At 44.5% G+C, this 24,484-nt stretch overlaps 1 protein-coding gene across 9 annotated transcripts in view; it reads left to right on the top strand.

The window, feature by feature from the left end:
* The window catches only part of mef2cb (myocyte enhancer factor 2cb), a 69,714-nt gene that overhangs the window by 19,180 nt on the left and 26,050 nt on the right, over positions 1–24,484 (top strand). For all 9 annotated transcript variants that reach the window (XM_078170785.1, XM_033618692.2, XM_033618698.2 and 6 more), the window contains 2 exons: positions 13,067–13,281; positions 23,165–23,368. In XM_078170785.1, coding sequence (XP_078026911.1) covers positions 13,228–13,281; positions 23,165–23,368 — 258 coding nt within the window. In that variant the 5' untranslated portion in view covers positions 13,067–13,227. The remainder of the gene's footprint in view (positions 1–13,066; positions 13,282–23,164; positions 23,369–24,484) is intronic.

The following is a 24,484-nucleotide window of genomic DNA, read 5'->3' as shown; positions in this document are numbered from 1 at the left end:
GAAAGGAGAGAAGGCGAGAGGGTAGAGGGAGAGGGAGAGAGAAAGATAGAGTGAGGAGGGATACTATAAGTAAGAAAGGCACTTGTGGGAAGTTAACTCAAATGCTTTTCTTTCTTCTCTCTCCCTCTCGCCTCCTCCTCGCTCTTCCTCCTCCTGCACCGAGCAGCCTACCTTCTCGCGCTCCTCATTCCCTGTAGCCTAATCGGAAGAGAAACGCTAGGAACGATAACGGGGATTAGCTTCCACTGCTCGCCAGCTCCCCTTGGTTAAGTACACGTGTAATGAGTTGTTTATTTGGGATAATGCACAGTAGGTGCAGCAGGAGCCCAGAGCTGCCCTCACCTCCCTCCTCTTCTGCTTACATAGACACTCACACGCGCAACAGAAATATCCACGTCAAGTGAATGTATAACACATGCAGTAACACAGCAATGTACGTGGAGCATACGCGGTGCGAACACTGACGTGCGCAGGTATGTGCAAATACATACATTCACACACTCAGCCCTCTCACAAACACACCCACCCATACAAATTCCCACACACAGCTGTGATGCAGGTCACTTGCTGTGCAGGGTTGTACAGAGGGAGAAAAACTGGGAGTTTGGAGTCGAAGGGGTGGGTTTTGAGTGTGTTCGTGTGTGTGAGTGAGTGTGTATGTCTGGTGTGTGGGTGGGGAGGGGGGTAACGTTCTCAGGCCTTCATTGGGTCATAAGGCCAGGGGATTTTTCTCAGGGTGAAGAGAAGGGGAAGAAATTGAATGATATGAGAAAAAATGAAGGGAAGGAACCAAGAGAAGGAAAAGGGATATGTTGTGCCCGCCAGTCCGCATGTGTGTCCGATGCTCTTGTGTGCACACACGCCAAGTTTGTGTGTATGTGTGTATGTACATGAAGTGGAAAAAGCTGTTGCCTTGTGGAGGGGACGTGCTCTGCTATCATTAGCTGGGGGGTGGGGGGGAGTAGGAGGGGGCAGGCGAGGTTATGTGAACGGTGCAGCTGTGCTCGCAGCAGAGGGATTTGAGTGGGGGGGGGTGGGTGGGGGGGAACTCCAGGCAGCCAGGTCCTTCACTGAACCACCAGCTCACAACACAGAGGAGGAGAGAAGAGAAAAATTCAACCGAGCAGCGAGCCTTGTGAACCAAACACAACTCGCCGCCGCCCCCTCTGTTCGCCATCCCTCCATCCCCCACTTCTTCACTCCTCCGCTCCTCCACTCTAGCCCTTTACTTCCCAAATAGGAAAAATAAATAAATAATGATTGATGCTTGATGGCAAGGATAAGAGTGCAAGAGAGAGGAAGAGGAGGAAAAAAGAAACAGTCATGATTTATATATAGTGTAGGGTATGCTTTTCTGTCGGCCATTTGTGGCTTTACTGTCCATTTCCATCCCTGATATCAGTCAAAATAACATTTCATTCATTTAATAATACTGATAATAATGTTCATTTTCAAATAACTGTATTAGGAATACAGAATTGTTGTTCAAGTTTGCTGCTTTTTTGTTTGGGGGGATTTCCCCATGACTTGACGTACAATTCCAAAATCACTCAAATTTGTTTAAAGCTTCCTCCCCGCCTCTCTTATTTTGCTCGCTGAAAGAGTCGGAGCCCACGTAGCGAAGGATGGTGCGGCAGACGAAGACCCAAACTTGCTTGTCAGCCTGTGTGATCAGTCGCTGCAGAGAGACAAGGCAGAGGTGGCTGAGAGACGACAGAACACAGAATGGCACCGGCGTGCACTGCTAATGCATTCAGCCTGCCACCATATCCAACAACAAGGCAAAATATCACACAACTCACTTCACAAGATGTTCCTACAACAACAACATCAACAATAGCAGACACATAAATGCACACACGCGCGCGCGCAGGCAGGCACACAGTCGCACGCAGCCGTGCACACATGCATAAATAACCACACACAGCATGTTAAAAACCAACCATGAGGAACAAGAATTTGAAAGCAAACAAACAAGTCAGAATGTAAGCAACTTGTCTGAGACTTTGTGACAGAAAAATAAATGAAAAATGAAAAAACACCTTTTTGTTTCGCTAAATTGCTGTGGTGCACCCGGCATTCAAAATTTGGAATAAAAAAAAAAAAAGTTAAAAAAAAAAAGTTCCTGGCAGATTTTAGCACAACTGTGAACTACGTCGAGCACAATGGTGAATGCTGGGCTAAAAATAGAGCGTGGTCAAACAGCAGTAGTGCTTTGGCAAGAGGGTCATCTCCGTGTGATACAGTGGCCTTCACTGTAGCCACATATTGAGAGCAGAGGCACTCTGCCAAAGCATGTAGCTTCACAGCAGTAATTTAATATTTGTTTGTCTCTATTATTTCATTCTCCCCCTCTCTCCTTCTTCCCTCTCTCCCTTGCTTATGGGGGTTAAGTAACAGTAAGCTTTATCAGATTACTGGGTCTGAGGTCTCTTTCAAACCTCTCTTTGCCATCTTGATTTTGTGCAGCTGTGCAGACTCTTTAATCATACGCTATCTTTTTTCACTCGCCCTCCCCTCCTCTCCTCCCTTCTTCACGTCGTCCCTCCTCCCTTAACATATGTTAATTGGCTGCTTTCTGTGACAAATTACGAGCGCTCGCTTTGATGAGGTCGGGTTGTGATGGTGCTGGGAGTGGAGTATAGTAGAACTGCCAGACCCTCGCCGGTTCCCCCTTAACCACTCCAAAAAGGAGCGCGGCACCCAGCCGATGACTAATGAGAGGCTTGGACTGGGTCTGGCCCGGCTCTGGCCTTGGTGGGGCCACTCCCCTAAACAGAGGCTGATCTGTAGGTACCGTATGCCGCCACACACCCTCCACACACTCCATACAACCTTTCTCCTCATGCACCCCGCCACCAGATCTCCTGTGGGAACTGTAAAGCACTGTGAGTAGTTCAGGCGACGTGCTGAAAAAGATTCATAGTTTTAAAACCAATGTGCGTGTCGATTTTTCACCGTGGAGATTGGAAAAGTTTTCGATATATAGCTTTTTGATTTAATATGCTTTCCTTGTATGTTTGACTTGAACAAAAGCACGGGAGTAACATAAATTATAGATGCAATGCATACAACTTGTGTCTCAAGTTTACATTGTGTGTGTGTATATGTGTATGTGTGTGTGGTGGAGAGACAGTGCCTAGAAACATTATACCAGTCTTGCTTAAACAAACACTAACAGTGGAACAATCTCTGTTTAATGATGCGCAGCATCAACAGGGAAACAATGCTCACCAATAATCAGCACAATCAGCTTGTGGTAACCAGAAAAGAAAGAGGAGTGAACCTGACATCATCCTAGCAGAGAGTTGTTTTTATTTTATTTTATCTTTTTAAGTGCTGGGTGGGGTGGCGGGGTGTCAAATTCTGTCTCCTTTCAATCTGTCCTACTGCTTCTTTTGCTCAGGCTCCCACTCCACCTCTGTCTCTCCTTCTCTCTGTCTCACTCTTTCTCTGTCACAATCCCTCTCTCTCCCTATACTCTACGATCTAGGTTACTCGGTTTCCTAGCAGAGCACAGGGACCGGAGGAAGGGAAGAGAAAAAAAAAAAAAAACAGAAGGTCGAATCTATGAAGGACATCCTTGTTGAAGTGTGCAACCTTCTCTGCAAATTACCCACACGCTGTGCATAGACTCAAAGCAGTGCTGTGGCTCTCACTTCAGCTCAGCAAGGCTGCGACCATGACACATAATGCTGTTGGAGTGTCACAACTACAGGGAGACTAGGCAGAGTTCTTTAGAGTGTTGATTGTAATTTGTAGGGGTTTTTTGCTCCTTAAAGGTTAATTTGTTTCCCTTTGAGGCTTACACATAGCCAAACCTGAACATGTGTGTGCCCAGTATAGTGCTGTGTGAGGCTATTTATGACAAGTGTCTGTTTTATAGATCGTCTTTAAAGGAAATAAGTTGAATCCCTCACCCCACTGAGCTCAAGTCTTAACCGCAGAGAAGCAGAGGGGATCACCAGCAGCCTCGGTATTTGTTTGTTACGGTCACAACTTCAAAAATAATCATTTGATGTAATAGTTTCATTGTGGAATCTAAATTTGCTGATTAAGCGAGACAAGGGAAAATAGTAAATTCCACAACTTCCCCTGTTGAGCTGCCCGTTACCACATGCTGACTTAGTTACAACAAACAGCCCCCCCCAAAAAAGGAAATAATTTCATTTACTCTTTCCCATCAGCAAGTATGCAAAACCGATAATGACCCATTAGCAGGCACACATTTCCATACCCACCAAGTTAATAGACATGCACGGATGCACATGCACACACACACACACGCCGAAAAGGGTTGACAAAACAAAGCTGGCGAAGAAAAAGGAAGTGCGCCAGCACCTCGTGGTTGCATGAGGGTTAGCCATGTTAGCATTAGCCTGCAGACCTTAATTGAGGCCAGGAGGGAGCATTTAATAATTGCTGTCAGAAGATCAAATTTAATTCTCCTCTCTTCACAGCCACCACTGCTGTAGGGTAGAGTGAAACAAATTGTCATCAGAGATTTCTAAATGAACAAAGCTTTTAATTAGGGTGATTAGAATGCTGTGGCAAAAAGAAAGAGTAAGGGGTGGGGGTGTGATGAAATCATCAGCGGATCGTCTTAACCATGATGTCTGGTGTTGATACAGTGTGGGGTGGAGGTGGGGGGCAGGGGCACACGACTACTGGGAAGTTTGCTGTGCTCGAACATAAGTAAGCGTGGCCCGTGCAGCAGTGAGCCCTTAGCCTCCGTTTCAAACCTCTGACACAAACACACACACACATACACGCACTCTCTGCCCTTCTCCCCCCACTGGAGAACATTGCTAACATCCTGAGACATTGTCATACTCGGCAGGGAACATAATTGGGTGAATATGTCAGTGCTTTGTGTTCTTAGTGACATGACTCCCGGCTGTTCCTGTGGGGGCTGGGTACACTCATTGAAGAGTTTATACTGCAATTCCCCTGCATTGGTTCATTGTTCATTACAGTGTTGCTCTTTTGTTTTATGAACATAATAGATAAGCAAAAGATGAGTTATCAGCGCCGAGACACACACTTGCAAGCATTCATGTACATGTGTGTGTTTATTTTCTGTTCCCGTCCCTTCAGTGTCAGCAGTTGGTCACACCTGGGTCCTGCGGTGCATGGGGCAACATGTGAATTGAGACAGTGGTTTACACTCACTGGAAAACATGACCTGCGGCAGAGCTTTGTAAATGACTTTACAGTGACTGGAAAGAGAGACAGACAGAGAGGGGAGGAAGAGAAAGAAGTGAAATAACTTGTGGCAGTGTTGATAAAGTGAAACTTAAGCGAAGCTATTTGTGTTTAAACATCAGATGTGCATATCACCACAATCTGCACCACTTCCATATTCAAAAATATTTCAGAACCTATCTTTTTTTAACCCCTCTGCCCAACTTCACTCTGTTTCCACCTTGTACTGTGTCACCTCTATTAAGTTGCGTCTTTTTTTATTGTCTCTCTATCATCTTTTCTATCTCTACTTTAAACTTTGAATAAAGCCCCTCCTTATGCTCATGCCATGGAAAGACTGAATGCACTAAATGGTGATTCATTCCAGCCTTTCCGGGGCCTCTCCAAATTGTGGCTCGCCTATGCTTCTGCTTTTTTTTTCTCTTCTCCTTTTTTTCTGATACCATTTTTTCCAGCTTGGCACAAGGGTATGTGTGTGGCAAGTTTGTCATTGCGGTCCTCTAAGTTTATTTGTTTATCACTCATGGCCATAAGCCACTGTCACAACACAAAGCTGCTGACAATCGACAGGGAATGCCTTTTTAACCACAACCGCAGCGGCTACTCTGCCTCCCCATCCGCGTCTGTTTAGCTTCGCCTGGCTTTTCACGTATGCCCTCTTGCTCGTCTGCCTTTGGCCCAGCAGCTGCGGCTTTACAGCCCTTGGCCTCCTTTCAAACAGGGGGGTTGACGCATTGTGTCAAGTCATTTTGTCCTTGGGGAAGCCAGCAATGGGCTATGGAAAGATGGCTCTCACCTGTCTCCATAGTGGCTCTGATGGATGGCTACCTGCCTTCATTGCAGCTCTGATGGCCCAAGGCCCCTGTTTGCTGGTGCTGAGTGAGACGTGCAGCTGCCCAAACGGAGGGCAGGGCTTCATACTACCTCTACCTCCATTTCTCCCCACTCTCTTATACTATCACACTACAGTTGGCAAAACTCTTCGTAAACAATACGATGTCTACATCTAGATATACATATCCTTAATTAATCATATTAAATTTAATGGAAAGTGTTCCACTTCAAGTGTTCTTCTTCAGCAACAGGAAATTATAAGGGCATTTTGTTTTCTATGAAACCACAGCTGCAGTCAGACCAGACCTTTGGTAGGAAATAGATTTTCTCTGGACCCACAACAAAATGCTACAGAGGCCAAATTAGGACATAATACAAACACTTAAATGTTGAACAACTAACTTTGCTAAAGCTGTTGGACTGTTTGAATTCACAATTTAAAAACATATACTGCACATTCAGTATATGAAAATGTAGAATTTTAGATTGCATTTTACATGAAAAGCTGTCGCATCATAGCTAATTGTGGACCCATAATCTTTCACGTATTAGTGCTTTTATTTCTTATGCATTTTAAAGACAAGTAAATTTTCTCTAACCAGAAGCAATGTAATTTATTTAGGAAATATTCATCCTATTTCAGTTTGACTGCTGTTGTGATGAAAAGCTAGAGCAGCAAATGTGCTGAATCAATTAGTAGTAAATAAAAAAGTATGAAACTACTTCTGTTAATGCTGATATTTTGATCTCACATCGTGCCACTCCAGTCACAGGGACATATTCACCCAAACATATACTTTATACAAAGTTTAATATTTTAAATTGATTCAAAAGTTAATATAATTTATATTGAGGCACTTTATTACGTTGTTATTTTCAACACCGTTTTCCTGTCAGTTTTTCCCACAATATGAAAAAGTTAGGGTTTCTATGATAAGTTTAATTTAATCGAGGCGTTCTCTTATAAATATACATAAATCAGTGTCAGTATAGGCAACGTAAAGCGAATTCGACATTTTAGGGAAGTCAAAGTGCTTGCTTTGCTTCTGTTTATTTGCACTTATCATCTGCTGTCGCTGATTGTATTTTGATTCCCAATTTCTGCTCTCTAAACAGAGTGATTTAGGGAAGGAAGCACCTTTAGCACCTTTGATTGTCTGTGCCTGCTGATGTCACATCCTTCCGCTGAGCTGTCTTTGTGTGTGTATGTGTGTGTGTGTGCGCGTTTCCTGTCTTTCTGTCCTCCAAGACCCCGGGGCAGAGCTGTTGGATTGAAGGATAAGAGGGGAAAGTGCTGGCAGAGTCTCATTAGTATGAAAATCAATTAAGTTTAAAGTTGAAGTATGAAGTTTTAAGTTGAGAAATTGGTTGAACTGGGCTTGGCCAGAAATTTTAGAACTCATCTCGTAGCACTCAAGCTGCTACTTATAACAATATACGTTGTTCCGTGATGTCAATCAGACTCATGAGCGCTTGACAGTGTGTATGAAACTTGTGCCAACCACAGGCTATTGGCTCACTTTCCCCCCTCATCAATAGACAGGTGTCTCAGTTCTAAGGCACATGGAGATTGAAAATAGAATACATGTAAAACCGTCTCTGTCTCACTAATGATCCGACTAAATCATGAGCTAATAGAGAGAGACAGGTGAAGACATATCCTCCAACACACACATAAGAACACACACACACACACATTACAGCCTCTCAAATTCAAGTTTAGCTTGAACGCTCAGTGGAAGAAAAAAAAAAAAAAGGAACACATTATAAGATGATCCACCACTATCACTCTAATCCCCAGATGTACATGTTGCTAATCTCTTTAGCCGCTAACATGTTAAATTAGCCCTAATATCTGCTGAGATTCAGAGCCATAGAGGCCCACCTACGCGTGGGCTACCGCCCAGGTTTAGGTCACTCTTCTCCCCCAGCACTCAACAAAGATACAGACATTAGAGTGGGGGGTGGGGGTGGTGGGGGCTGAGGGAAGTAGCAGTGATAGCCATTCGTCACCCTGCCTATCTCGCTCTGACAGATGGGGAGTGCGGCGTGCCACATAGAGGAGTCACTGCCTGTAATGACATTAGAGGCACAATGAGACCTGATACACATTTTTTTTTCTGTTCCCATCCTGCCTGGCCATCGACTCGCTCCTTTGCTTGATCCTTCCCCTCCTCTCATTTCTGCTGGTACATCTCCATCCATCCTGACAGGAGATAAAGTGCTGTGTACCACTATTTCCAAATAAAGCACAAACACACACATGAATGTGCTCACATTCACATTTACACCGGCACGCGCGTAAATAGCTACATCAAATACACAAAGACGAAACCTCCAAAAATCTACACATCTGAAAAAAAAAAAAAACTTAAATGTTCTCCAGGAAAAAAAAAAAAAAATCTTCAACATGACAGAAATGCTCAAGTAAAAATGGAGCAGTGTGAGTGTGTACTGACATTCAGATTGTATTTGGAAAACCATATTAAAGCGCTTTTTTTCGTCCTCCTCTTCAAGGAAATGGGAGTTTATTTAAAAAGAGAGAGCGTTTATTTAATGTACCATACACCTCCTAAAAGGTTTACTTACTGCAGTGTAATATGTTATTTCAAATCCTCACAACCACATTTCCTAGGAGGATAGGGGATACTGGCGTTATATATATATATATATATATATATGTATTTTTTTTTTTTCAGGACACATACTATTACCAAATGTGTTGCAGATGTACCATGAGCCAAGGCTGTGCTGCCGAGGTGGGGTTTCTTGGAAAAACATCGCCAATCCTGTCATGATAAATCACCTTCCCCAATTTGCTATAACATGTGTAGAATTAGGATTCGAGAACACCGGCATCAGCAAAATTCTACACACACTGCATTTACAGGAGCACCGGTTTCACTTGAGCATTTCCTCACAAATCAATTTCAAAGAAACAGTCTGATAGATGACTACGTGAAACTTTTGTTCTTGGAACTTGGACTCGTATACTCGTCTTCTAGGTTCACCCCGTTCACAAACTCTGCAGCTGTCTTTCAAAGTGACGAATTAGTCCCGAGCATGAGTCAAGGTAAAGTTCCCCTTTTTGTCGCCCCCACCTCGACTTAAAGGAGTCGTCTTCACTGCCTGTCCTCAATAACAAAGCCACATTAACAAGCACCCTACAGACCGTCTATTAGAATGTGAAAAAGCGCCGTGTGCTGTATATTAGTTTTTAGTGACTAAACACTTGGGAGAGAGGCGACCTAGAATCAAGCCTTGTGGTGCACTGAGTGTATATGTTCTCATCGTCCTCTCAGCTCCACTTCTGAGACTCAGAGTGAGAGAGAATGCTCATTAGATCTATGTGCTGAATCGCTGCTCCCTCTCCATCTCTCCTATCCTCCCCCAACCTTCATCCCTCTCTCTCTCTCTCTCTCTCTCTCTCTCTCTCTCTCTCTCTCTCTCTCTCTCTCTCTCTCCCCGTCCGTCTGCTTAACAGATGGGAGGGTCGTGGGTACAGTTCTTCCCCTCCCCCTGGAGAGGCCTGGTGCCTGTTCAAAAGATCCCTCTTTATGCTTCACTCCATTTCCCTCTCTTCTCTCCATTTCTCTGTTTCCCTCTCTCTACTCTCCTTCTCTTTCATTGTCACCTCCTCAACTCAAATGCACAGAGAGCTGGGACCCAGGATATAAAACAAGCAGAGGAGCAACCGTTGTCCTTCTGTCTGCTTGGTGCCAGCGTGCACTCTGACCCTAGCAGTTGCTCGCTCCAGCCTCCTTCCAGTTACCAAGCTAGTGTGAATGCAGGCATACCATTAGTCAGACTCCACGGAGAAGATAAATAAACTCTTTTGTGTATTCTTCATTTTCCACAGCTCATTCCCTCTTCCCTCTGCGCCTTACTCTGGGATTAGTAAATTGGCTTAATGTGCTCAAGCTTTGTTAGTTCTTTCTTCTGTCTCGCTCTGTGTGTCTTCTTTTTCCTCTTGTTTCCTCCTCACCTCATTTGCCCTCTCAAGGTCAGGTGTCGGTGTCAGTCCCCTGCGAAAAATTCCTGCTGCGGATTACTGCCCTGTGCCACTTGACCATGTTCACTGAGCGGTGCTTGTTTCCTGCATTTCGCTCCATTTCGCCATCTTGGCATCATGAGGCTAAATTGGATTGAGTGATTCAGTGGTAATCTGTTAAGTTAACTGATGCTCTATCCACCACAAGGGAAGGAGAGGGAAGGGAGCCCGATGAGGAGGTGGGCACTCAGTTCTTATCCAGAAGCCGCCTGGCACTCATATGGGACGGGGGCGGGTGTGAGGAAAAGTGGGGGGTGTTGGCGGGAGAAAGGGGGGGGGGGGGGGGTGGGGGTGGGGGGGGGTAGAGGTGGAGACGGAGGGAACTTGCCTGGTTGTGTAGGAGGAGGTAGAGGAGGCAAGAGTGAGAAGGGATGGGGAAGGTGGGAGGTAGGCTGAGGCGGGGAAGCGCCGACACGGGGCTAAGCGGCAGCAGAGCCTCACCTCAGGGAGCGTTGGCTGGTGCTGGGAGCCAAAAGCAGGGATTAAATGTTCAGGACACGAGCTTAGTCTTAGCGTTAATGTTACGTAAGGCCTAAGGTGTTGCCCCAGCGGTTGTTGACATTGAGAGGTTCAGCTCTGCTCAGTGGGCTGTGGGAGGAACGAGGAGGAGGTGGAGGCCAGGAGGCAGGGATCACGGAGGTAACGCCTCCTTGTTTGGAGCGATGCCCGGGCTGGGTAGTGTTGAGCACAAAGACTGGGAGGGGATGATGCTGTCAGCCTGTGATTGAAGTACGCCGGCTTGATTGATATCCTTGTCTGGCTGTCTTGTGCCAAGCGCCTTAGTGTTGGCTTGTAATCCTAGTTTGTCTGACAACATCCTTCTTTGTTTTCTTCCAGAGGGCAGCTCTTTGTTTTTCTGTCTATGGATGGGTGTGTTTGCGCAGAGCAATGCTAAAATGTTTTGGATAGCCTCTTCAGAGCTGCCACAGAGTTATTTTAGATCTTGTTATTATTATGATGGTGCAGTCCGGCTGTTGTCCTAACTGCCAAATGATGCATTTATGTTTGTGTTTCATTTCTTCCATGAGGTGGGCGTATTCCAAACCATCAACTCAGGAAGTTTTTTGTCATGCATTTCATCATTGTTCAGATTGCATTGTCTCACTTTGTTTTCCATTTTGCCTGATAGAAGTTTTTGGCAGAGAATCTTATAATATACACAATAATCAATGTGAAGTTAGCCTTAAAAATCTCATACATTCGCTCACATCATCAAACTGGTCTCACTGAACTAAACACTACTGTACCATAGATTTTAAAAGAACCAAGCAAGTTGTGCACAGCCTTTTTTTTTGTCTGTTGCAAATGAAAAGATCTACAGTTATGCACTACTGCTACAGGCCTCCGTCTGTCACTAAGAGACACCGTATCCCTGGATGTCCCTATTACGCGCTTTCATTATCAATGTCCTACTCTCTAGCACAAAGAGGTCAAGTGCATAGCAATGTGCTGCGCTCACCTCAGGGGTTTGGAGCTTTCTTGTGCTTTCTCATGCATGTTACTCAATAAATACATGGATTCAGGTTAGGGGAAGATAAGAAAAAAAAGAAAAAGAAGGGGAAGTGCATTACAATGTGCATGTGTGTGTGCGGGAGAGAATATGAGAGAGTGAGGAAGAGAGCATGGGTGTATGAGAGAAGATAGAGAGAGAGTGATAGAGAGAGAGACTGAGACTGACATGTCTTTTGGTGAAGCGGTGTCGTCTTCCACATCAATGTCTGATGCTTGTGCTGCCAGGTGCCGGAAATCTGGTTCAGAAAGGAGAGAAGAGAGAAGAAGGGGAAAGTAGAGAAAAAAAGGCAGGGTAGATGGAGGATTTTTTTTTTTTTTTTATGTGACGGCGCTGACAGCTCCCCTGCATTGCACTGAGCTTAAATAATGGGATGCTCATTTGCATAACGAGGGACGTTATCACCTCTACTGTCAAAAGAAAACACAACAACAGTTCTTCTGCTCCTCCCTGAGATAGATTGGGTTGGCCTACTTTAGCACTCTGGAGAGATGCACTGGAGCTCTGGCTTAGCCAAGCTCACACAAGAACACACACACACACACACACACACTCACACATGTTCACACTCACACACACGTGCACGCACACACGGACACACAGTCACTCACTCACGCAAACTTTTTGGAGCGCAGCTTTCTTCATCGCACATGCAGTCCAGCTCATCAGCTGCTGGCCTCAGCTCCTCGAATATGGGCACATACCCACACACACACACACACACACACACACACACACACTCTCCACTGTGCACTCACAAGCAAATGCACAAGTGCGTTCATTCAGATGCTCCTCAGATGCTCTCATTGACATGCAATGTCTCCAGCTGGATTAAGTTCATGTTGGAATTTTGTTTGATTTCTGTCTCTAAGAAACGTCCTTTTACCTTGTTTCAAAAGATCACTCTTGGCACTTTTTCCTCTTTTCTTCTTCTTTTGTTTTTCGGCTTTGTTTTGCTAGAACATGGCAAGACTGAGCTCGCTTTTACATCTGTATTCTATCCCGCGACTCATGTCTGCCATTTTGGAGATGAGCTGCGGATAGAGTAGAAAAAGCTGTGTCTGGCAGTTCCACTGTCAATACAGTGCAGTTCGTGGGAAGAAACAAAATGTATTTCTCAGTCTGGAGGTAATGTTACAGTGTTGGTGATTAGAGCGTTTAAGTTAGCGGCACTTCCAAAACACTGTCAAACTCTCTGTGAACGAAGCGAGATCCTGACAGCGCTGTCTCCTCTCATAGTCGGTGCCTGGGAAAAAAAAAATGCAAAAACTGATTTGCATGATATCGACAGTGAAAAACACAGCGGTTCTCACAACATTGTTGACAGATTCTTTGTCTTTCTTCACCCTCCCTTGTGGCTGCCATGATGCCACTTTTATTTTTTTTTTCTCTCAGTATTTTGCCATATTTCATTTCATTTAATGCTTATCCTCCCCTCTCCCCCCCTCCCTGTTTCTTTCTTGCAGGTACAGATGCTGGAATCTTTGAGTTGATTGGAACAAATAGAAAGCAGAAAAAAAGACAGATAAAGGAAGAGCAGAAGAGTGAAGAGAAAGAAGAAGAAAGAGGAGAGAGAAGAAAGCATAAAGTTCTTTAGAAAGAGGAGAGAAAGAAAGAGACGGGGACGATGGGGAGGAAAAAGATTCAGATCACGCGGATTATGGATGAACGCAACAGACAGGTAAGTCCCTGGGGGATGGGAGGATGGATGAGTATGAGGGTGGGGGGAGAGGAGGGGTGGAGGATGGAGGAAGGAGAAACACCCTACACCCCACATAGCCCTCAACAATGAAGGTCTTCTGGGAGTCTGGGCAATATGTGCACTGGGCGACAGAGAGGTGTATGCGGGGATAGCACAGTTATTGCTTTGGGTGGAAGAGTTCCATTGGGTTATAATGGCAGGTTTGTTTCCCCTCAATCCTACAAACCAGTGTGAGGGCACTGGGATTTTTCCAAAAAAAGGATTTGCATGAGAACATTTGTAATTCTCCAAAACCATTCTGCATATCACTGCCCGCTCTGAGGGCTGCGGCCTACACGCAACTGTAGCACCCTTCACACACCCAACCTCTCACACCATGCCACCCAGTTTAGCTCACTGGCAGTGGAATATTACCGGGAAGAGGGTGGTAGTGTCGGAGAGTCAGGGTGGGAGAAAACATAAACAAACAACCAAACAGAGATGGGATGGTCTATAGTGACACACTGTAGTGGGCCAACAGGGCGGAGATGAAGGGCAGCCTGGGAGACAAACACTGAAACCGTATTTTTCCCTGAGCTAATTTAGTAACAGTACGTTTACCAGGAGTAGCTTTCCTTTGCATAGCACAAGATGTACATTTTAAAAATCCTCATCAAGTAAACCTAGCAACAATGGATTTCTTGCAAGACATTTTTGAACAACAGCTGGCATCACTTGAGAGAGAAAGAGACATAATAAATTGTAGACAGCGTGATTCGAGCAGACACTACCGTCTGTGGCAGGAAATAGAGACAGAGCTCTCTCTCTGCCCCCGAGGCCCACAATTGATCACTTCCTGTGGCACGACTGACCACTGACACTTTGTCAGCTTCCTGGCAGCCCAATTGGATCCATACGCTGCTAACGTGGCCCCTGGATCACAGGTCAAACATGAACGGAGACACACACACACACGCCTTCTCGTCTGAGCACACAGACCCACTTCATCGCTTTTGTAACATCTTTATCGTCTGACATCCACAAGAATAGTCCACAACAGTTTCTCACAGCACGCTTTATCAAACACCAGTCATTTACGGCCAGAGTAAAGTGACATAAAAAGGCTGGAGGAATTGATTGGGCAGTACTGGAGGAGTAATTGAAGCAGATTGCGACCCTTGTCATGACTGATCTCAATGAGAGTGATTGCAAGTAACAAGAGGATAGTGAGAGGGGAGTGAGGATGTGAGTGAGCCTGAGATCAAGACGAAACTTCCAGTAATCGTGATTTTACTGTCTGTGATACACGGCGAGCTCGTCACGAAAACTGGGTGCCTTTTGAGTCACAACTGCAGCACAGAAAGAGCAAAGTGAGGAAGATACATAGGAGGAAATATTTAGTAGACAGGCAGGGAAGGTGTGTGACAGCGTGCGCCTATACGCTCTGTATTCAGATTTATGTATTTATTATTGAAAGAGAGACAGGCCGACAGAGAGACAGACAGACAGAGACAAGAGCAAGGAGGAGGTCACAGAGTTTCAGATGAGGACTAAAGCTATCGTGTTGCTGCAGCACCCACACTTCCTCCTTACTGTTATCTCAGCCCTTCTCTCTCATCCCACCTTAGACTGGGCCCGCCAGTTGCACCAGGCACTCCGGCTCCTGCGGATAAGGAGGGGAAAGAGGGAGACAGGAAGGACACCTGAGGGGAATCGATGCCTGAGATATCCGGGCTTTACTTACAGAGAGAGAGAGAGGAGGAGGAGGGAGGGGAGGAGAAGAGGGAGAAAGGGTTCAGGGAAAGGAAAATCAATATATCACTGGATTTTGTTGTTTTGATCTCTGATATGATAGATTACTCATTTAGTTGTTTGTTTTAGTGGAATAGCGATCCCTACTGAGATGATGTCACCCAGTCATGTGGAAAGCACCACATGCACGCTGAGCATATGCTATTCGGTGTCATTCAACCTATGGCCTAAATAAGTGACATCACCGCATTTTGTAGAGGCGGACATCACAAGACAGACACAGAAACTAAAATTTTCTTCTTAAGAAAAAAAAAAAAAAAAACGGAAGCTTTGGCTTTGCATATTTTCACTTCCTTTTTGAGGAAATGTCCCAGAGCCCAAGCCAAATAAACACCAGAGGAATTTGTATAGCGTTGCTTTTAACCTCAGATTCTTTACATATTTTTACTGTTTTATGTCTAAAAAGGTTTGCATTAAGTCTTCTTAAAGCTTCTCTCTGTGTTTAAAGATTGATATTGGTTTTATGATGTTTAAAAATATAAATATAGTTTTCAGTGATAGTTGTTTGACATTAATATCCAACAGCTCATTAAGATGTATAAAACAGAATATAGTATAGTATAGAATATACCAGTATAAAGCTATTGTAACATTCCCCCTGATTCTTACATGTCTACAACCACTCTTCATATTGCAGTCCACTTTGGAGTGGCACCACTCTGTGTGGCTGTCAACGCTACCTTGCCACCTACAGGGCCACACTGCCTCCCCACCCTTGCCCTCCCTGCAGCAGCAGTATCACAGTGGGCACAGGGCCTGGCTCTCTCTGGGCGGCCACTTTGGGCTGCCACCCCCAGGCCCCGAAACACTTCCCCAGAGCAGGGGCAGAAGGGCCAGGCCTCCCTGGCGTTGACTGGCTGCCCGGAGCTCTGGACAGTGGGCAGTAGTGTGTGAGCCCTGGCTCCAAGCCCCCCGACCACTCAGACCCTCTCCCAGCCTCGGGCACATGAAAGAGCCCCCTGTGCCATAAACTCTTGGGCTGCACACAGAGAGCAGACTCTCCTGCCCCAGCTAGCACACACACAGATAGGCACACACCTACAGTACAAGATGCATGCACAGGTGTGTGTGTGTGTGTGTGTGTGTGTGTGTGTGTGTGTGTGCGCATAGATTTGAGACATAGCAGATTATACACTCAGACACATACTTAGATGGTGTATTTAGTGTCTTGTTTCCACAGCGTAGACAAATGCATGCTCGTAAACACATGTACACATCGAAAACGCATCTATCTCTCTGGAGTCAGTCTTGGGGATCGACTAATTTACTGCAATTGGCTCTAATTAGTGTTACCTCTCCAGCCAGTACACTCAGTGGGCTTAATTTGGGATGACTTGTTTGTGAAAATCTGTGTGTATGTGTGTGTGTGTGTGTTTGTGTGGGACATGTGGTTTCCAATGGGGAAGGGACCCAGGGCCAAAGGTTAAACATGGATCAGGTCATCAGTGACAGGAAGTAAAACAACAGGATCTCCCAGCTCCCACCAACAACAGTCACACTAACACATACTTGGCTGGAAGAGATGAAAAAAAAAAAAAAAAAATGTTTTTTATATCTTCCTGCCCTCCTGCATGCGCCGCTTCTCTCTCCCCTCACCATGTTAACTGCAGCGCTGCAGCTGAAATAAGGGGTCTTTTTGTTTCTACGACGAAGCATTCTTCTCTCCAATCAACAGCACCGGGGTGAGAAAATGTGCGAGTGAAATTAACAGCAGGAAAATAATGAGGCCCACAGGGTAGCTCCCTCACCCCTGCACCCCTCCTCTAATTCCCTGTTTCCCACCTTCTACCATCTCCTCCTTGTACCACGGCGCGCAGCGCTCCTCTCTGTCATATGTTCAGCGCTTCGAGACCTCACCTGAAAAGGGCTCACTAAGCTCTCACCTTCTCTCTGCTGTATTTTTACTCTCCTTTGCCTCCTCAACGTATGGCTTGTTTCGTTTCTCATTCACATGTTTTTCACATGGTTCATTTCACTCTCTCACCTCACCTCTCTAATTTCCTCTCACTGCAAGTCTTAATGGTCTGTATAGCTTCCTCTCATTGCTTTCTTTTGTATAGTGCTCATTGTGTTGCTTTTATTTTCAAAGTAGAGGTATTTATCAGCATGTATTTTGAATGAAAAAAAAAGCAAAAATTTCCGAAACTTTTGGAGAACATTTGTTGCACATAAAGGCTCAGAATCTACAGCTCGCTTAAATCTCCCCTTCACATTGCTCTTCCCTTTTTACAACTAGAAACTAATGCTGAGCTGTGCTTGTCATAAGAAGACTTCATTTAGTGAAAACCGGGGTTAATAGGGTCTTCCTGCAGCAGAAATCACTGAAGCAATTAGATGTGAGGGGACATACAATCTGTGTGAAAATCAGTTTAAACCAATCTGCTCTTGTTTTTTTTTTTTTGTTTTTTTAAGTGTAAATTGTTAAAAAGTGAAAATGATGTGCCTTAAGTATACAGTGCCAGCCTCAGTGCCACGACAAAAGTGAATCCACCTCACATGGATGACAACAAAGTTATTTTTGTCATTCCGGCCACTAACTTGGGCCTCGCGATGTAACATCCACTTTTTTTTCTTCAGTCAGTGGGCATATCCTTTTCCAGTTGCGGTTTTTCAGCATAAACAGGAGCATACAGAGAAGGAGCCTAGCCAGCCATTACAGTGATGTCCTGAAGTGTAATTACAAGTTCTGGTAAGAAGAACAATCTAAACTGTATTTTAAGACACCTATAACTAAAATTGGCACAATTAAGACACCGCTCAATCAGGTCCGTAGGTTAGCTTTTAACTCCTCAAAGTGGACGCTTTTGAATCAGAAGCCGGACGAAGAAATGTTTGGAGCATGCTGCCTCCTGTTCCTACTGTATAATGAAGGCTCTCTGAAAAAGGATGATAAGTGGGGTTTTGAGGAGAGAGAAGAGCATAGCATAGAGGTGGGACAAAGCTTCTTTTGTCGTAATGCCCCTCTTAACAGCTTCTTTGGCTGTGAGGCAGAGTTCAGACCCAGGTCTTGGGCTCCTCTTATTCCTTTTGCGTAAGCCCATGTCTTCCTGCTTGGCCCCTGACAATGGGATAAGTGTTTGTCTCAAGACAAATCGTGCTGCTCCATAGCTGACTGACATCTATGTGTGTATGTGCACGCGCTTGCATGTGTGTGTGTGTGTGTGTGTGTGTGTGTGTCCCCACATGGCCATGTTTGGTTTGCTAACCAGCAGTTTTTGGTGCCTGTCTCTCCACTCCTCCTCTTCCTCCACCTCCTCCTCCCCCAGGGAAGCAGGCAGGAGGTGGGAAGCAGAAGCGAAGCCATTGTGAAGGGGAAGCCACTGGCCTCTTCCTGTTATGAGAGGAAATGCATACAAATGTGCTTCCTGTGCGTCCGCCCCCTCTCTTCTCCCTCCCTCCTCCTCCTCCTCCTCCTCCTCCTCCTCCTCCCTCCCTCCCCTCTTTCTCTCTCCCCTCTCACCCATGTGGCAGAGAATCAGCCACTATCCCTGCTTTTCTTTTTGTCCCTCTGTTTATCCTGGGCGTTTTTCTCCTTTGTCCTTTTTTTGTGACGGGTCAGTTGTGCAGAACAAAACTGATCATTTAATTTTTATAAATATTTTTTTATTGGTCATTTTCCAGCGATAGTTTACACATAAAAACTACACATGTAGAGAGAAGACAAAGAAGGAAAGAATGAAATAAATTAATTAAAAAAGGGGTTGAATGAAAATTTACAAAAAAGAGGAATACGCTGTGAAAGGAAGTGTGATGATAACACGTTTAGGTGTTTACAGGGGTGTGTGTCTGAGTGCATTTGTGTGTGCATGAGTCTGAATCTCTCTTGGGATGGGGTTGTGGAGGAGGATAGGGGTGAACGACTAAGGCTTTTGTGTCACTATGAGTCTACAGTGAATGTTCACGATGCTTCTGCTTATGAGTGAGTGCTGAGTGTGTGCCAAAGTAAGTGAAAGTTACATTGTGTAGCATGTAAAAAGAAGGCATTTGCGTATATAATATCAGTAGACATGTGGTGGTGGGAGGGTGGTGGTGTTTTGGTCGAAGAAAAGATCTCAAATTTTGAAAGAAAATTTTGTGCTATCTCTTATTGTTGCTACAAGTTTTTCCAAAACTGAGCACTCTCTTAGAAGGTTAAACTGTTTTGAGTTGCTTGTTTAAGATGTTTCCTAGCACAAAAACTGAAGGACACTTTAATAAATTCAGGCCAAAACTCTCAACGTTTCCTCTGCTGTAGACGCAGAGCCAGGATGCATAGTGTTAAACATGTATTGCATCTTTTTTTTTTTTTTTAATACAGAGTGGGTGTGAGGTTGAGAATTTTAGATTGCGACCACTTCACAGGAATACACAGAGACTGTCCGAGACGCGTACAACAATGACAGTTTGAAAGTTAAGTGTCCCATTATGCCATGATTTGGTCTTTACCTCAGCGACTGCCAAAAATGGTCTACAAAATTTTCCTGTCTGTATGTGTGTGTGCGTGTGAAGATAGGTTTCACACCCTGGTTACCAATTTACTGTGAAAAGACACAGTTGATTTCACACTCACACACTTACACTGGTCCCTATTACCAGGACGCACAGTTGCACATGTGCTGTAACGTCATGTTCTCTGTTATTAACATAGTGGTGTGGCTAACAGCACCCACCGACCAAGGAAACTGGAAGATTACACCCACACTGACATACGGGTGGTTTACAAAGTTTTTTTGTTTTTTTTTCCTGAACAAGAACAGAGGCCTCATTCAGTGAAAGAAAAGATAGAGTCAAAGTAAATCCAAAGGCTATACACCAACATCAGAATAACAGGGCCTTGAGCATATTCGAAGTATACAATAAATTAGATATAAGATATAAAAAATAATTAGCTCCTTTACACAGTCTCAGAAACACGGGTTCTTTCACTGTCAGATAACTGTAAATGTTTGTGGTTCAGGTGTGCCATTCACAGCATCTGTTTGTACCCACTCAGAGTGCAGAGCAGTCACTCCTCGAATACGAGTCCAACACGCTACAGTAGTTTGCTGTGTGGGCCGAGAGCTGTTTTGAGCAAGCACAGGAAAGGCCAGTGGTGACAACACCAGCTTGAATGTGGATGGGCACATGACGGCATCATGTGAGGCCACGGAGTCACGACAGAGCAACCTCAAGCAGTGAAATTGAACACTGAACATAAAAATTGCATAGCTGAGGTACAGCACAAATTAGCACATCCCACATGATGTTTTGCACCAGTATTTACCATCAGGACAGCATTTATGTGCAAGCCAACTGTCGTTTAAGATGTGTGTAGTTGCACAGGCGAGCTTGCACTGTATATGCATGCCCGTGTATTTATGGATGTATGTGCATAGCATTAGTAATATATGTGATTTGGAGGTAGCAGGTTGTACGTGTCAGATTGAGATGTGGGGGTGCGGTGTTATATTTATGTAGGTGTTATTGTTTGGTCAGTTAAGGCTTTTCATAATCACACTCATTCTCGTCCTGTGGTGTTGTTAAAGTCAGTCTATGTGCGAATTATAATATGTGGGAACGCAAAGTTCCTCATTTAAAGTGTGAGGCTTGAGACAACTTTGGATTCTGCTTTTCTTTTGAAACGAGAAGCAGCGAAGGAGTGTCTCCAAGTAAAACTTAGAAAAAAAACACTGCTGCGTTTGTGTGTGTGTGTGTGTGTGTGTGGTTGTGCTGATGTTTGCAAGTGGTCCGCTAATATGCGAGCGATCCGAGCCAGTGTTTGTGGACCTCCCCTTTGAGACCAGCTGCTCTGGACCTCTGGGACTCACACCCAGCCCACTGTGTGCGCCACGTGCCACCTTTTGAAACATTAATGGCCCCAGCAGAGTGTGTGACTGAGTGAGTGGGTGATAACAGAGCTGGGCCGGCAGCTAGCTGTGTCCTGCGTTCGCCCCGGTGCCCCTTGCATCAAAACACCAGGGGAAGACAACACTCCACATGTCCTGTTCCTGAACAGTCTGCTTTGACCTTATGTCCTACAGTCCTGTCATCTTATTCACTCGCTCATGTGCGATTTGTTCTGTGGCGCTGTGCTTGTAAGGCAGGCAGAGCTCTTTAGGGTGCACATGTTTCAGTTTTGGACGGTACATCTCAGAGTGGGCTTGGATATGACAATTAATCTTATTGTCACAAGATGCCTTTTGATCCTACAGTGTTAAGAATGAGACTTGTTTTATTTTTTTCACTTTTCAGTATGACTGTGTAAATGTCAGCATGGTATTTAAAGCCCAGGGGAGTTTTCTCTCCTGATGTCGTCGGTGAATCAGATGCGTGTTTGTGCCGAGGTGCAGAACCTGACATTGCATACGCTGGTTTGTAAGGAGTTAGAATGCCGTCCGTGTCTCTGGTTTCAGCCCTCGCTGTCTGACACACAGCTCGGCGTGACGCGATGACATCACTGGAAAACTTTTAAGGGGGGGAAGCTGGTCCAGGATATGGCAGTTCATGCAAGGTTTCACCCACTCTGAGTGGTGAGGGAGACAGGGAGAAAGACAGGGTGGAGGTGAGGGATAGTTTGATATTCAGTTTCTCTGGTGCATCCTGGGAGATATGATTTCAGGAAATCCAAAACTATCTATCAATATACATTCAACCCTATCTCCCCTTTCAGACATCGCAGTTGTAAAGAGAAAATGTGAAGGGCAATGCGTGATAGATTTATGCCGCAAATCTATTCATGCATTACCCCGATGTGCCACACACACAGGCTTTCTTTGTAAAGGTTTTTATAGCCCACGGTTAAAGCCTTTATAATTGTATTCAGAGCATGTTTAACTGAGTGTTGGGAGGTTTTCATTCTGTGTTTTTTGGCCCACTTAAGTGTCAGAAGAGAATAGACAAACATGCAGTTAATCAACAAACTGAGATCATTAGCTACCAGCTGGGCACAGTTCTGGCAGTATTTCCCCTCTGTTCAAAAAAAAGGCTTTGTCAATACAGATCTCCAATGTAAATAATACACACACTCACAGAAGGAAATGAAAGAAAGTTCAATATAAAAAAGCAGTGTTGCTCAGAGAAGAAAGCTGGCAGTGGCAGGTTTTTTTTGTTTTTTTTTTTTTTTTCTCCTTCGTTTTCCCATACAGCCAAAGAGCTCGCACACATGGCTTGGAAAAGAAACCAGGTGCAGCTCACTGGAATTAACTCACTTTCACTGCTCTAGTTTTGATCCAAACAATAGAGGAATAGAGGCTGCTCTATTTTGACAATGTGGGCACTTGTATGCGTGTGTTATTAAAGATACCAGTCTTGGGCCACACATTCACACAAACACACACATGCACTTACAGATACCCAGAGAGAGAAAGAGAGAGAGGGAGAAAAGGCCCCATTAGAGAAGACAATTCTTGTGGTTTAAGTTGAGTGCATCGTCACTATCTGAGCACTCACAAATAGCTTCAAGCACAGTCAGGGAACCCATCCGTTATTTATATCAATCGCTTGTTATTCACTATGAGAGGCGGTTAATTGGGCAACAAAACAACTGAACAATGTGTGTTAATGTCACTCTGAGAAAATGCCTCAGCTGTTTTTTTTTAGATTACAATAGTAATAGGTGTGTGTATTTCTTTTGCAAAAAAACGTAGGAGTGAGACAATGAAAGGGCCGATTTATTGTGACATATGTTCCATGATGAACCTCTGTGCTCTTTGATGTACGAGCAACAACTGATCTTCTTTACCGTTATCTGTCTGAGACAGAGTATTTTCAGTTCCTTAAAAACAAGCCCAGCTTTTTTTTTTCTTTTTTCTCTTTTTCCCTGGTATGGTGGAGGGGTGGTACAGTCAGAGGGCGTTGAACCATCAGCAGACTTCACTTTCGTTTAATTCCCTGTGAATTACTCATTTTAAAAAGGAAAAGTCGTTCAGTCAGGCTCCTGTTTATGTTGAGGGTGGGGGATGTTTTTTTCTATATATAAATGATGACTACAAGTCAGGAAGATTTATTGATTTGACGATACGTAGGTGAAATTCAGTTCAGTGACACTATATGTTAACACATAAATCCTCATCCACTCATTGTGAATTATCTTTTGTCTCCTTCTTTTACCCAGGTGACATTTACGAAGCGAAAGTTTGGCCTGATGAAGAAGGCGTATGAGCTGAGTGTGCTGTGTGACTGTGAGATCGCCCTGATCATCTTCAATAGCACCAACAAGCTGTTCCAGTACGCCAGCACAGACATGGACAAGGTCCTGCTTAAATACACCGAGTACAACGAGCCCCACGAGAGCAGGACCAACTCTGATATTGTGGAGGTGAGTTACAAGAAAACGCGGACGGCGCACATGCATGCGCTCACAGATGCACTGAGGACTGTGGCATGCACAGACACATGCAAACACACAAGCAGACAGATGGTTGCAGCATTTGTGACTCATTCAGCAACCTTTACTTCTCTCTTTTGGTCTTTACACCTAACATAGTGTCAGAAACGCTCTCATAGTCTTCCCTGAAGATGCGTTCCGAATATCAGTCACTTTTAAGGCATTTGAATACTCACAGTGTATCATCTGTTTCAAGAAAACATATCTATTTAAATTGCCTCCTTGTGTTGTGTGTTCTTTGTGACACAAAAGTGGTAGCTTATCATTGATCTGGATCTTTCAGACTATCCCCTGCGGTGTGCAATCACCAACCCCTGCCCTTGGTGTCTTGTCACCATTGATGTGCCTCTTAGATGAGGATGTTGATCTGACTTGCTTTGGACACATGTCGCTTGTGTGGCTCAAGGCGATGTTAAACTGCGCTGTCAGGCCAGCCAGTAGGCAGGTAGATAAAGCAGGAAATGACGCTGGCACCCTCCAGGATCCTTAAGCTCTCAACGTGAACCTGTTATGCAACATTCACACTGTAGCTCTGGCAAACCCGGTGGGCCACACACACACAGACATGCATGCATTCATGCAGAGTTTATCCTGTTCTCTTGCGCACACACATTTACACTCACACCGTGCTCGATGATTAAACTGCACCTGTCCCACAAAGTCGTGTTGAATACAAAATAATATTTTTCAACGGTGCAAAAATATCACATACAGTACATTTAATATTCTTTGCCTGCTTGTTACGTGGACACACAAAAGCAATATGATGGTTATACTGTATTGTGATAAAATGCATATTCAGATGGCATTTTTTATTCCTGCGACATTACATTTAATAGAAGGTTTTTTTGTAATTTATTTTTCCCCCCTTTTTTTATTGTATATATGGTTATAAAAGAAAAATGATAATAAATCCAACATGTATAATTTAGGCAGCTTAAAGGTCACAGAAAACCCTTTAGTGTGTCCATCTGTGCATGCACATTGGTAATTCAACAGGCACCTGATGGCAACATGCACAGCACTATAGTTATTGTAAGATAAGGA

Source organism: Epinephelus lanceolatus, chromosome 9 (assembly GCF_041903045.1).
Source record: "Epinephelus lanceolatus isolate andai-2023 chromosome 9, ASM4190304v1, whole genome shotgun sequence".
NCBI classification, from domain to species: Eukaryota; Metazoa; Chordata; class Actinopteri; order Perciformes; family Serranidae; genus Epinephelus; species Epinephelus lanceolatus.
This window is presented reverse-complemented; position numbering and strand designations above follow the sequence as displayed.